This window comes from Hyposmocoma kahamanoa, unplaced genomic scaffold (genome assembly GCF_003589595.1).
Source record: "Hyposmocoma kahamanoa isolate Upper Pololo Valley unplaced genomic scaffold, ASM358959v1 175, whole genome shotgun sequence".
Lineage (NCBI taxonomy): Eukaryota > Metazoa > Arthropoda > Insecta > Lepidoptera > Cosmopterigidae > Hyposmocoma > Hyposmocoma kahamanoa.
The window spans coordinates 209,914-225,499 of record NW_020653685.1 but is presented as its reverse complement, the minus strand read 5'-3'; the positions used below and the strand labels follow the sequence as shown (position 1 = coordinate 225,499).

The 15,586-nt window shown below is 35.9% G+C and overlaps 1 protein-coding gene across 2 annotated transcripts in view; it reads right to left on the bottom strand.

Moving 5' to 3' along the window:
• Nucleotides 1-15,586, bottom strand: part of LOC113225823 — a 101,023-nt gene that overhangs the window by 2,253 nt on the left and 83,184 nt on the right. For both annotated transcript variants that reach the window (XM_026458268.1, XM_026458267.1), the window contains one exon: nucleotides 450-578. In XM_026458268.1, the coding sequence (XP_026314053.1) occupies nucleotides 450-578 (129 nt within the window). The remainder of the gene's footprint in view (nucleotides 1-449; nucleotides 579-15,586) is intronic.

The following is a 15,586-nucleotide window of genomic DNA, read 5'->3' as shown; positions in this document are numbered from 1 at the left end:
CATTATAGCTACTGCTATTGCAGCCTAATGTGCCTATTGCGTAATGTTCACATTACTGTTTGGCGATAGAAATAGGTAAGGTGACAGTATTTCCTTGGACGTACTCTTTTACAAGGAGCTTTACACACGCTAGACACGTAGAGAAAGACAAACCTCTACGTACATACCACTACGATCATGTTGGGGATGACCTTAAAATTGCCAATTTAATGGCGTAATGACTTTTATATACGTATGTATACCAACCAAATAATCAAGATCTTTGAATATGGCTTTTAATACATATTTTTTTATAAGTGCTTATGCAGAGCTACTAAAGTCCGTATCACAAATACCTGTAAAACTAGCTATTTCTACTGTGTAGTTTAGTTACCTGGTAAGTTTTAATCTCCTCCGAAAGTCATTAAGATTAGCAGAGACAGATCGTGTATCTTCGGATCAATACTTACATTCCTCTCTTCCGTCTCCACAATAAGATGGTTGTTCTTCAGCGTCATTGTGAAGATGGAACCATTAGCCGGGGGACCGTCGCCGTTTCCCACTGTGTCACCGCTAGAGTCTTCCGTTGGTGACTTGAGCTGTAAAGAAATTCAGTAATTTAAATTGATGGCTGTAATACAAATTCTATAACATCTTTATTTACTAATTACACTTGAAATCGCCACATTGATTACTATCTACTTTGAAAGTTTCTGTTTGTTAATCGACATTTGTTCACATATATCATTTACAGTATCCTTCTGAATATAAATTGCCATGGCTGATCTGGGAGTCTTTACATAAGGTTCGGACTCGAGTTGGTCGAAGTAAGGACAATTTGTTCAGGTGGGGATTTTCGAGTGGTTCTAACCTAGATTGTTTGTGCGGTACGATTCTAACGACGGCCCATTTCGCATCGTGTCCTAACACCTGCATGCTTGAGGATTTAATGGAGTCTGCTAATGCCGCGGTTGACATTAACTGAATGGGCCAAAATAGTATAGTGTATGCTATCGATATGACAGAAAGAAGATTTACAATTGTTAAGTGTGTCTCAGCCAGTACTGCCAACTGTCCGCGACGAATTCTATATAACGCGCTCCAATTTAAACTAACCGATTTTTACAGGTATGAACTCGACTCGAATTTACCTACCATTGGTTTATACAACGTCTAGCGCTTTTCAATTTTGAAAATTAGATTTTAAAACCGATTTTTATTTCAATAAAATTATTCTTAATTTCTAGTGGTTTTTATGATTTCTTGTTTAGATTTCTTAAGAGTGAAAGTCATAGTCAAAATATTTATTCATCAAGACAACGCACATTGCCTATAGGTAAGTCAAATTACAGAAAATACAGAGTTCAGGTATACGGGTATAATTTTTTAAGAAATTGAATATACATTTAAATTTCAATTTCAAAGTAAGGTTTTAGAAAGTGCTTGAATGCGACCATTTCTAAGTCAGATATACTAACTGGTAGTTTATTGTACATATTAATTTTGTATTTTAACGTTTTTACTAATCTGGTTGTATTTGTTACTACTTTATGTTTACTTCTAGTGTTATATGACAATATTTATTTCAATTGTTATAGACAGAAACAATCTCAAAGAGTTAGTGGCAAATGACAATTTCTTTATATCAACAGTTCGGACGTTTGCGTTATTGTTCGTGAACGTATAAGTTCTCGCTCGCAGACGCAACGCTGTTTCCTTCCTTGGTTTCGGGCATAAAATGAAATTCTTAAAAACTAATTGGAATACACTTTTAGAACAAGACAATTTGTCTATAAAATGTTTATTAATATTAGCCTTAAATAGCTGTAAATTTAATCTTTTGGCAAATACAGATGGCCGGCAGCGCATTCCATTCCACTGCCGCACAAATTAGGAAGGAGCAAAGCGCTTCATGCAATGGGTGGTTTAGGATCGAGTGTTCTGGACTTTCTAATCAAACGAGGAGAAACGGTGAAGGTGAACCTAAATTGAAAAGTTCCTGCGCACGCTCTTCGGATTGTATCCGATGAAAAACCGACAAGCAGACCACTTTTCTGCTATGATAGACATTCTGTAACTTCGACTTCATAAGAGAGTCGTTGCTAAATAGTCTAAGGCTGATATTAGCAGTAGAGCTTCTTGTGGAAGAGTTCGCCCAGGGACTGTACTGCTACCAAGCGGTAATTTATTAATTTATTAAATAATCAACGTTAACATTATATAATTTATTTGAATATTTAACTCAATTACTATAATTGAACCATTTTACTTTAACTTATTTTCTTAAACAGTTTTATTTGCGTCGATTTCGTGCGCCATGTAAGCCGAGTTGCAAGCACTAACGATGCGAGCAGTTTCTTTCTTTGTTAGTTTTACCTGCCTAGCACATTCTCTGAGGAAATAGGGGGAGGCGAACTAGGCACTCACGCTCCATCACGTATACACACATATACTTACACAGACCTATACACGACAATTGATGAACTCAGTTTTTATTGTACCAATTTAAATTTATTTTTCTACCCAATGTTGTAATAATAATATCACATGTTTTGTATACATAGTGAGTTTCTGTAATTGTCTTTTGTACTGCTTAAATACATTTGTCAAATAAGTTTAAGAATGCCGTTGAAACTTTGTTCATTGAATAAAATAAAATTTTAAAAAAGTAATGTGAACAATTTACCGGTTTTGAAGGGTGTTAGTGAAATTACAGCAACATGGGACCTGTTAATTTATGTCACAGGTTGCATTGCCACTCAGATCTATGCGATTTAAAGCTCTGAGTGTTGCTTGCCACCAGGTGCACGACTTGTTCGTTCCGTCACTAGGTATCATATCATATTCGGCATAGAATTTGATAGTCATTTAAAACTATGTAAAATCTGGATAAAACACAATTCAAATGTATTATATTATATATCACATGATATTATAACGAGAGTAAAAATTCCAAAAACTTTTTCGGCGAAAGCAGCTATTGTAAAGTTATGGCGGTGGCTGAGAAGTGATTAATTCCTGTCACCCCCCACTGGTAGCATAATGTATTTCTGCATGGGGGAGAAGAGGCTTTCTAATTCTTATACGCATATAGCTGTTGTGTGATATAGCTGATGTTATGTTATTTATTGTATTGTTAGAAAAGTTTGATCATAGTATAATAAGATTAAGATAAGTATATATATAATCACAAAAACGTAACAGCGCGGCACACATATGTATGTGCACGCCCACCGCGCGCTATTTACGGATGCACACATTCACATAAACTCGCAGTGCACTCGCGTTGCATACCACGGGTCGTCAGACGCGCTATTAATTAATTATAGAACTGAAGCGGTCACTTGGTGTTGAAAACATGACATCTCTTAGCAATAATCTTATTGTATTTTTTTACATCCTTATTTATGTATATGTGTACCCACGTGTATATATTACACTATTTACATATTATTGCTATTTATTATGATTCAAATAATGGTATTTTTTTATTACTTTATTATATTTCTTCTGCACTATCTCTTGCTCGCTATTGCCCGCTTATAACCGTACCTCTCACTGTTTGGTAGTGTGTATACTAGAGTGCCCCAAATTCAAAATTGTTCAGCATTTAATTTCTGTTTCATAATGTGAGGTTTTCATACTAGATATAAAAATGAGATTCCAGTGACTGTTAAAACTAATGTGGGCAAAAGCGGCCTTATCGCTAAGAGCGATGTCTTCCAGTTAACCTTTGCGATAGAGGAAAGCTAATCAGAATGGAATACATAGTGTGCCAATAGCAAAATTTGAATTGTATAAATAAACAAAAACTTAAATTATATTTTATCAAATAATAAATGACTACCTACATATATATTAGTATATATAAATATACCTAAATCATCGAGTATATAACCAGAAATAGAGACGAAATGTCATTTAATTTGTTTGAAAACTATTCTGCCATATCATTACTGTGACAACTGCGCTCCGATTGGCTAGCCCGAGTTCGAAACAATTGACGAGTGTCCCGTGTTGTGTTTCACTTTAAATCGACCAGTTTTACTTGAGCTTTGCTATAATGGACGAAAATTGCAAAATTACGTTTTTAATATTTAATTACCAATGAAATGTGTTCCCGTTTGTTTTTTAATTAGATGTTTTGCTGTTTTTCCCCTACCACCGAATATTACAGCACGGCGTTGTTAGAGATATTATCTTTATTACAATAAATACAGAATATTTTTTGGAATATACGGAGACGTACACACAGGTCAGGAGTTGGCCTGTCTATATTTCAGTGCAAACGGGATTGATATTTATAAGAGCTGTATCGCTAATGTATTACCAGGAACATATGGCCCTTATTTCGTCTCAATTTCTGGTTATATACAAGATGGCCTAAATAAACTTATACTTACCACTAAATATATATACACGTTGCAGACTAGGACCGTGTCAGAAGATATTTACGAAATTCAGTTTTGAAAATAGGATTTCAGATGGGAGTTGGTTCCATAGAATAATAACGCATAGAAACCTAGTCCGCATACGCTAAGTGAGGCAAATTGATGCGCGCCCAATGGGTCTACACGAGCGGGCGGGCCTTCAGTGCTCAAGGTCAACTTGCACCGCGAACAGCTCAAGAATTTTAGCTAAAAATAACGAAATTTGCGGTAAATGAGTGTAAAAATACGTCAAACAAACTTTACAACTTTTTTTAGACAAATTTCTTTTTCTGACAATATGTCAGAAAAATAAATAGATACTATACTACAAATTTTCTAGGACGATCCCTGTGACACTTCACAAAATTCTCCATAATATAACCTTGTAACGAAGTCTACTAATTTACGTATATAAAATGCGTGTTTTTATAAGTCTCAACTATTTTTATAAGTCTCGCTTTTAAGTGAATAACTTTTGTTTAAGCAAATACATAAATTAAAGTAAAAGTAACACCAAATTAGTGACAAATGCCCAGAGAAACATTTTTTTTTCAAAAATGAATTTAAATTTACGACAACGTACCAAGGTTACTTCATTAGACTGCATTTGCTAGAGATGAGGTATAACGATAAAAAGTTTTCGATAATTTATTGAATAAATAAATAACGTCGTGGATAGTGCAAATTCACGTCTGTAGTATTGGTAAAAGGCACGTATCTGCACCAAACCAAATTTCACAGAAGACGGACTTAACGTTATTAATTTGTTATTTCAATGGCTAGGACTTTCATTTTTGTACAGAAAGCATTAATTAAGTTGTCTACGGACTGATGACAGTAGAGTCTCTGTAAATCACGCTAATTTGGTTGCTGATTGTTATTGTATCATAAACAAAGACTGCGTTTACATTTAATTTATTTCTTCTCCGGTACCTGTACCTATTCCATAGAAATAACGGATCGGATATCAGAAATAAAATAAATATTATTTATACACAATTCATTCTTCAAAAATCTATCGACTTTACCTCATCCCTGTGAAAACATCAAATGAAGTGTCACAGGGATCATACTAGAAAATTTGTAGTATAACATCACATTCCACAAGGAAGTAACGCGTTTCAACTTGTATTTTTATATGAATATTCACTAGAACCGAAAATTAACCTACTACTAAAACTAGCCTACATGAATTTGATTTTTGCCTCACTTGTGACAGTTCGTTTGATATGAAACTATCATTCTATGCGTTATTATTCTAAGTATAAGTACGTTTTGTAACAACGAAAAACAATTTTGTTTTCATCGGCCTTAAATGTTAACGTCAATAAAACCTGTTTAAAAATATATACATTATGATAATAAAAACAAAGATAATCAATAAAATAAATATTACAATCAGTCAATAATGTGAACGTTTAATAAGACATTTTATTAAACGTACCTAGATTTCAAAATAATTTAAGAGAAAAAGTTACTATTATATGCGATAATATTTTGAATAACGCCAAACTATGCTGTATGGTCCTCACATCATTGCTCAAACGGACAAATAATAAAAGATATATAAACAAAACAAAAAAGCGGCTGTATGGTAGAACCTTTGCCTAAACGAGTAAATTAGTGGAAAGTTGCAAAAAAAATTACGTCAAAATTCGAACACCGTTTTCTTAAAAATTCTATTTCGAACTTACTCATTCTAAATTAACGTCTTTTCCGAAAAGAAACCTCAAATGTCTTTTTAAAATCTATTTCAAGTTTGTTTTTATATCACGTTGTTATTTCGTCTCCAAAAGTCATACAATAAACTACTCTGGCTCTCCAAACTCCGAATTGCATGTGTGCACTTCGAGGTCAATGGACAAAGGCTTGGGACTATTTGCTGTGCGTTTTCGGAGCCAGCTAATGAGTTTGGCTCACACATTCACAAATCGGTCGCTCGCCCACGTTTTGGTGACTGTTTGTTTGATGTTGTATTGAAATGAGAGAAACTCGTTTCAAAGTAAAGTCCTTATTCAAACTGTACAGGCTGTTACAAAACAATACAATATTATTCTCATTTTTTGTTATAATAACAAGTAACAGGTAGGACAAGTCGTACGTCTGGTGTTAAGTAACACGCCTGTCCGTAACACTTGCACTGCCACTCAGAGCTTTAAACAGCAAAGATCTCAGGGACTTAGGTTACTGCTTGGCGGCAGAAATAGGTAATGTGGCAGTACTTCCCTGGATAAACTCTATAACAAGGTAAACAACTAATGATAGAAATAAAAAAATGATAATAAAAAATTATGAACAAGTCGTGCGACTGGTGGTAAGCGACACGCCTACCCATAACTGTTGCAGTGCGCTTAGAGCTTTGAATCGCAAAGACCTGAGAAGTACTGCCAATGTACACGTCACCCTGAAACATATAATTGATAAGACAAACCTAGTGTATTAATTTTTTTAACGAACTCACTCATAGCCCTGCTCTAGGGAAACCTTGTGTCGTAGGTGCCATGAACACACACATAGACAACCACAAATTACACCCAAACTTACGACAGAAATAAGTGTGACTCACACTTATTTCTGTCGAAATATGTACAAAATATTTCTCCCAGTCCGGGAATCGAACCTGTGACCTCTTTCTTCTTCCTCGTTCGACCAAAGAAGCAGTTAAGATCAAACATTGAACTCTAAGAAAAAAGTCGTTAAAAACCAAAAACAAAGGCCTGCAAGAAGTACAGAGGAAATTTCGTAAGACCTGCTGGTTCCTTCCGTAACTCTGTTAGGAGAGCGTCAAGCACGGTATGCTGAAGACACTGGTTTGAATCCAACAAACATCTAACACTAACTCACGTGAAGTTAAGCGACGATATGATCGGGATAGTACGTATCTATGTAAAAAAAACTTATTCACACCACTCTTCAATGGCCCTAAAGCGTAGTTCTCGGGAAGCCGGTAATGTATCCCATTCCTTTGCCGTCCGTATTACGTAGGAGGAAGCAAAGCACTTCATGCGAATAGGCGGTATATCAACGACATAAGGTTAGAGTTTCCGGACTTTCTATTCGACCGAAGAAGGAAAGACGAGGATGGAACTAAATTGTATAGTTCCAGCGCACACTCTCCGAAATGTATTCTTGCTGCTTAAATAATTTTGTGAATCATCGCCACTATTTGGAAGCCCGTGGGCGTGAGTAAAAGTAAGTAAGTAATTGCCACTTATTTACCGTAAAATACTAGCCCTTTTCATTAGGTAAACCTTGTATTCTGTAATATATGTCTTTGGAAACACTGTTTGCAATTAAAGGTACCTTCGGTAGCGGTAAACAGGAAAAAATATCTTAACACATTTGGGCAGCAAATAAAGGTTTCTAAAGTCGTATAGTCCCATATCTTTTACTCAATTTTAATTATAGTTCCATACATAAGCCTTTGGTTACACGGGAAGGACATTTAGGACATAAGGGACATATTACCTGTGCAAGCAAGCTTGCACAGTGACTTTATCTGTCGGGTCCTGGACCCAGATCAGACCGTTGATATAGAGTTCATCCGGTTCTCAAAAGTACCTTAGGTGAGCCTTCGAATACATGAACAGCACCCTATAAAGAGGTACAGTCAAACAAAGCATAGTAGCTATTAAAACCTTTAACTCCAATATAACCAATAAAAACAGAATCGGGAATGAAAAAAACAGTGACTAAATTAAAAAAGAAATATTTTAGGAACGGACAAAATAGATTTGACAAAATACCTATGTGGTATTAGCCAAATATGCCATTTCTACCATACCAAACTTACATTTACTAACTTAAACTTTATTTGCTTTTTTAACTTACAATTTACATCAATTTCAATTTCATCACTATATTATTAACCAAGCGATATGATAACTAACACAAAAAGCAGGTGTTATCCTTAACCTCAGTTATGTACTCATAGTTGAATGGCCCAGTACCCAGGAGGCCTGTAACCGGCAGTGAGACATATATGAACTACAGTAAAATATTATAAACACAAAAGTTTAAACTAATTCTAAATGTTTAAAGTTATGCATAGAATACAAAAAGGGTTCAAAACCCTGCCCAAAAAACCGGACTAATTAACAAAACTCACCAGCACCAAATCACGAAAAATAAAAGACTAACTAAAAAAACTAGGTCTGTACTTAGGTCCTTCAGATCCCTTTTTAGACCTGGGTCGACGACCGGTCGTTGGCCGGATTGGGCAGGTTTTTTATTTTTTTCGCCCTCACCACTTGCAATCGAGTTGCACTTTTTAGATGCATCTACTCTTGTACGACTATCTAACGACGGCATAAACGAAACTGTGGAGTTGCCAGTTTTTTTTGCCATGGACAATGGTTAAAACAGAAGAGATATGACGTTAAAGATTTTTAGCGGATTAGTAATGAAATTATTGCATTCTATGACTACATTATCCGCTATCTTAATTATTGTGTAAGATAAATATGCTATTGTATCGTATTTACTATAACCAAAATGTGCAAATTACTAATAACCAGGTTTTTTAATTGATTATAATTTGAATTTGAAAATGAAATTGACCAAAAAAAATCCATTGGTGTCAAAAATATTTATTAAAAACCTGATTTACAGTAATTAGATAGATTTAGAAAGATCTAACCAATACTATATATAATTTTGTTTTTTGTTAAGAAAGCAATTTGATTACCATTTTGACAAAATATTTCTAAAACTACAAACATTGTTATTGTGATATTTTTATTCCGTACATAAACTTTTAAGTCATCGTTCGACTCTATAGGCATCCTATCCCGATTTCAGCTCTCAGTACATTGCACTACCCGGAGCCAGTTTGACTAGATTTTTGGCAGCGGCTGCGCGAGCGCCTACCCTCCGCCTCCTTGCCCCTCACTCACCGCCCCGTGTCCACCGCCCGCGCGTAAGCCTTTATGACTTTTTGATGAGTCGCTTGCTCGTTTTTAGAGGCTTGTATTAGCTGGACGTGATCTTGAGATACTATATAGATAAGAATATTCTTTTCACTCAAATAACTTCAGAAGCACCTCACGATGTGTATATTTATTCCATTTAAAGCGAACAAACAGCAATAACCAACTAATGACCTTTTCTTCGTCATCGGTTACTACTTCTGCTAGTTGCTGTTTGACCTGTTTTAATGCTATTTTATTATGAAACAAGTTTCCAACAAAGTTTTATTCTTCAGAGGAAGCATAAGCGACAGATTCGTTTAATAATTTATTTTATTACACTTTTCCTTTACATTACGGCGCTTGAGTCTGATCTTAAGAACTGAGAAGCGAGATTATTTCGTCAAAATGGCTTTTTGTTTATAAAATATTCCTTTCATCTAACTGTAAAATTAAGTCACAGCTATAAGACAGTAAGTCCGTTATGAGTCGTCGTTGCACTGAAGCTCACACACCATGTTTAGCACAGGTCGCCCCCAAGACACGCTACTAAACCCAATCTTTATCTTAATGCATAGTAAACTAAATATACTACTTGGTACCTAAGATAGATTAAAATTCTAATACAGGCTATTACAGGTCATCGGGTTCACATCCCTAGTTGAAAATCATATATACATAAGTCGTTATAATATATTTCTGGAAATCGTTTAATATTTACAGTTATATGTTACTTGTAAACTCAGTTTAGATTACTTAATTAACACTAATCTTTCTAGTTACCAGCTCCTTCATTTCGGGGTAATCTAATTTTAGAAAGATAAATTAAAAAGCATCACTGTGTAAATTAGTTTTACTGAAAAGTATTCAGTATATCAAACGCTGGACTAAATTCTCAGCAATATCAAATTAGGACATTTTGCTAAAGTCACGTGTAAGGTGAATATTTGAGTGAAATGTGTGCGGGACTTGTAATTGACATTGGTTCACCACATCATTATATTTCAATTCATCGTGAAATATGTTGAAGCAACGTAACAAGGAAATGTTGAGACATAAGATTCTTTATTGTAATTGGATACATATTTCTGCTTGTACTATGAGCCAATAAAGATGCTTTTTAAAACTCTCCCTGTTTTTAACTGACTTCAAAAAAGGTGAACGTTCTCAGTTTGACTGTTTCTTTTCTGTGCTTGTTACGCAATTACTCCTACCGTAGATGTAGTATCTCAGTAGTGGTCGAATTCAAACTAAATATTCCACCTCTAAGGATGGCAAAATGGAGAACAAATCCGGTGTATTGGATTTCACCCATTCCGTTAACCGATTTCAATAACACTCGGCAAATGGATGTAATTACTAAAACTTTAGAGATCAGTTTTAATTATTAATACAAAAATCGAACACTCAGAAAAAACACTCAGAAAAAATTCCTTCGATCCGGTTGGATTCGAACCGACGTCTTCTTGCATACCGTGCCAGACGCTATACCAACTAAGCCACGGAACGAACCAACGGACCTCACGAATTTTTCTATGTGCTTGCGTCGTGTCTTTGTACTTTGGTCTTTCAACGACTTTTTAGTCGTAGCGCCATCTATGAGAAATCTATTACAGATTTATCATCCAGTTAGTACCTTTACAGCTACCAGTCCTGGCGAGAGATGTCGCTATTCACGGTATTAATTAAATTTTTATTGAATTGATATTCAATTATTTTTTGTGAAATTACTCCACTAGTTTGTTATAATTATTAATATAAAGATCGAACACTCAGAAAAAACACTCAGAAAAAATTCCTTCGATCCGGTCGGATTCGAACCGACGTCTTCTTGCATACCGTGCCAGACGCTATACCAACTAAGCCACGGAACGAACCAACGGACCTCACGATCAGTTTTTTATTTAATATAAATGTTATAATTATACTACACGTCCTTAAGTACATCAACCTAATATGTGATGGCGACTCAACCAATCGCATTTCGTGTAACGACTGCAACAGATTACAACCACCAGAATTGAAGATTTCAACAGATTAGATGCTTGCTTAAGCTAAGTCTCAAGTAATTAAAAATAAGTCCTCTGACCAAAGCAAAATATGGAACGTTATAACTACCTTTCGGTGCCTTGTTGCTCTGTCTTTAATATTTTTCCGTCTGAATGAGGTCGGTGGACGACGACAAAGGGACGAATCAATGCCCTCAGAGGCCCGAGCAGGCGTCGCTTCAATAGCCTCTGTCCCTCTGTTTGCAATTGTATACTACAACACTGTGTTATAATATGTATGAAACGACGTACCGATAGACAACAGATTGTGAATAAGAGGCATTAAAAATACTGGATAAACTTAATTTGATAAAACCGTTTGGTGAGTGTCGATTAATGGTTAGTTCATTACTTACTGGAAACTTACAGAAATTCTAGTGTAGAATTTTTTTAGTAATAATTATAATAGATTTTTATGAAATATAGTACAGCTTAATAGTTCTTGAGGAGTATATCTATCAAGTAAATTAATCACTTGAATTGATATATGTTCACTTCCCTTAAAATGTCGATCATTGGTGCCATCACCCCGGAAAAGTTCATTTCCTAATTTGGTCCTACCGGTTATAGAATCCGAGACCTCCTCATCCAGCGCCACCGAGGTCCTCTCATAAATGAATTGAATTCATTGAAAGTCATGACCTGCACAAAGCCCAAAATGTTGGTTTGTTTGAAAAACAAATATGCGCTAATTAGATTCGAAAAAACAATTTCATTTCCTACAAATTATTGCCAAATTTCTAGATATCTCCATATATTTATCTTTCTTTAAATCAATGAGATCTTTCTCTACTACGGGTCCAATGATTTATTATGAGCGAAAATACCTGAACGGCATAAGTCCTGGAAATCAACATTCTTACACTAACCCTTTAGTGTTGAAAATTTATGTTAACAAACATAGTTTCTTTTTCACGAGAAATTGTGAGAAAATAAAAATAAACAGGCTGTTCTTTACAGTTGTCTTCACAAAGTCACAAATTCGCTTAAGAAGCAATCTACACGTTTCTGTAGCCATTTGCGATATTTAAAATAATAATGAAACAAAAACTTATACTTTGCGTGCTTAGATGACAAAAAAATATGGTAGTATCCCGTTTAACTCTCCAGGTTGTTTCTATCTGTGATATTTGTAATAAATACTCTCAATAATAATTATTATGAACGAATGTCCATTTACAAAGAGCAACCCCTTGAGTAACTTTTTTGTATTTCTCAGGGATATCTGCCTCATGAATGAATGAAAAATAATAAAATAAAATAATTTAATAAAATAAAATGATAACATATTTTTAATACCTCCTTGGCCGAATGGATTTCACACCGGTTTTCATGATGTCGCCATCTCTGAGGTCCCAGGTTCGATCCCCGGTTGGGTCAATGTAGTAACTACCTTTTCTGTATTGTCTCGGGTTTGAGTGTTTGTTGTACCGCCGTTGTATCCGATTTCCAGAACACGAGTGCTTTATTTACTTAGGCATCAAAGCAACGTATGTCATGTTGTCTAATATTTATTAATATTATTTTTTGTTTTTAACTTGATTTGATTTTTGCTCCTGTCATTTACACATAAAGCAATTTTCCTTTTATTAAAATACCACAGATACTCTAACCGTTGTCTTGGGTAAAGGTTAAATGATGCCGTGGGGGGTTACAAGATCGTACTTTCACCGCGACATGAGTTCAATTTTAGTCAGTTGATGGATTGAGAAAAACGCCAACCGCACTGTGACGTGATAGATTCGTGTTTCGGTACAATGTGAGCTATGAGAGGACGTAAAAGTAAACTATGTTAAGGCGAGGTATTTAACCTGAACCATTTTAGGTGAGGCGTGACCACCCCTCGCGTGCCCCACACCTCACCTTGCACTTACAATTATTATGAAAAAAGAAGAACATGCGGAGAAAATTTGACACATGTCCGTCATCGATGACTCAGATGATGACTGATGGGGCAACGATGCGGCGTCTCGTTATTTTCAGGATAAGTGTGAATTTAATAGCAATAGGGGTAAATTATTAACACAAAGATCGAACACTCAGAAAGAATTCCTTCGATACGGCCGGATTCGAACCGACGTCTTCTAGCTTACTGTGCCAGACGCTATACCAACTAAGCTATGAAACGAACCAGCGGACCTCACGAATTTTTCGATATGTTTGTTGTCGTATCCTTGTATTTGGTTTTTCTAACGACTTTTTAGATGTAGATACCGACGATGCTGCTGTACCTGTCCCGACTGCATTACTCCACAAAGTCTGAGGAGACAGTGGTGTACATCAGACATAAAGTCAAATACACCCTGAGGGTCGCGCTTTTGGAGTCCCGCCGCAAACATCTATCGACCCTCGCGAAGGAAGAGTTTTGGCCGAAGGGTGTCATGTATCGGCGATTCCGCGGCCGGTTACCCGACACCAGATTACGCCACACGTTGCCGACAAGTGCAATTCGTGTAGATTAGTTAGAAATAGTATTTATATATATTGTATGTATGTATATATGTATATACATATAAGGTATGTATTTATGGGTCTTTGTAACCTGAATACAAATATATAATAATGTAATATAAATAAATATTATGCAAATTTCCAAGATTAAACTTAGGAGAAAGAGAGAAAAGATGCACTAGAACATTCCATCGCATCATTAACAATAAATATAGTAGCAGAAGAGCTCCATGTAAAGGAGTTTGTCGAGGGAAGTACTGCCATTGTACCTATTTCTGCCGTCAACCAGTAATGCCGCGTTCTAGTTGAGGGTACAGCTGAAATTACAGGGACATGGTCAACCTATATTTCAGGATGACCGGCGAAGTGGCAGCGCCCCACTGCAACTTTCGTGGGCAGGCGTGTAGCCTACAACCAGACGCACGACTTGTTCGTCCCGTCGCTTGATACCGAACTTAATTAACCAAAGAATATATTTTATTTTTATAATACCTAGTGACGGAACAAACAAGTCGTGTTCCTGGTAGTTGGCGACACGACTGTCCATAGCAGTGGCAGTGCCACTCAGAGTTTTAAATCATCTGAGGGGTACTGCCACAGCGTCTGTCGTTTTGAGACATAAGTTGACAAATCCCAAGTGCCTTTAATTTGACCAGCACCCTTACCCTTCAAAATCGGATCGCAATAATCCTCACATTACTGCTTGGCGGCAGAAAGAGGTAAGGCATTACTTCCCTGGACGAACTTGAGAAGGAGCTCTTAATATTAAAAATATTTCCTTCATGAAAGATATTTTAGATTCAATTAGATATAACTTTAATACAAAGTACTAAAATAAACTAATTGTTCTCGTCTCACAAAGTTACAAGTTATTAACTCACAAATTCGTTTAAGGGACAATATATATACACTCCTATAATAAATTTCCTCTTGATACGCAAGGTTCGCGTTTAACGAAGTTAAAAATTGTTACGAAACAAAAACTTTGTACAAAGGATGGTACAAACTCTCCAGAGCGGTCCGCTAAGCTCTTTCGGTTTATTTTGTTTATTTGTAGCATAGCTTCCGAATACAAACTATGAAATTGCTTAAGGTGAGGCATTTTTACGCGAGTTTAGGTAGAAAGAGGTGAGGTGTGGGGGGTCGCTCCGAGCGTCCCACAACCCGCGCGCTGACAATTAATATGAATAAAGTAAGAACTGGCGGCGCTACGACGGCTAGGCGTGTCGTTAAACTTCTGGGCAATTTGAACATTTTGGAATAAATTTGTTAACTACAGTGACCGTAGCATGGCAGAATATGTGTGATAAACCTGTCCGTGGCAATAATTACTTCAATTGATAAATCAAGTTTGCTTATTTGGTAATGAACTAATGTTACACATTATGAAGAACAAGGACAACGATATGAATTTGTGCATATAGCTATCTTTGTCGTTTAATCATCGCCGCGAAAACCATGAAATAAAAAATGTCTCTTCATTTCGTTTGTCGCGCTCAATTTTTGCGTCGATAAAATTACTGTGCAAATGTTTTAAAATCAGCTGTGACCTTGCAGCCATGTTGGGCACTGTGTTAATCTTTTGCAGTTATTGGTCGCTGGCGCTCGCGATTACATAAAAATATGACGTCACGGTGCTTGCCATGTTCGCTATTGTGATAAAATTATAAAATATATATCACTCATGTATATCACTCGATTTGACTGCTAAATGTGGATATAATAGCTTTATCGAGACGGTATACTATGGGGCAGAGCTTCAGTTGAAAAC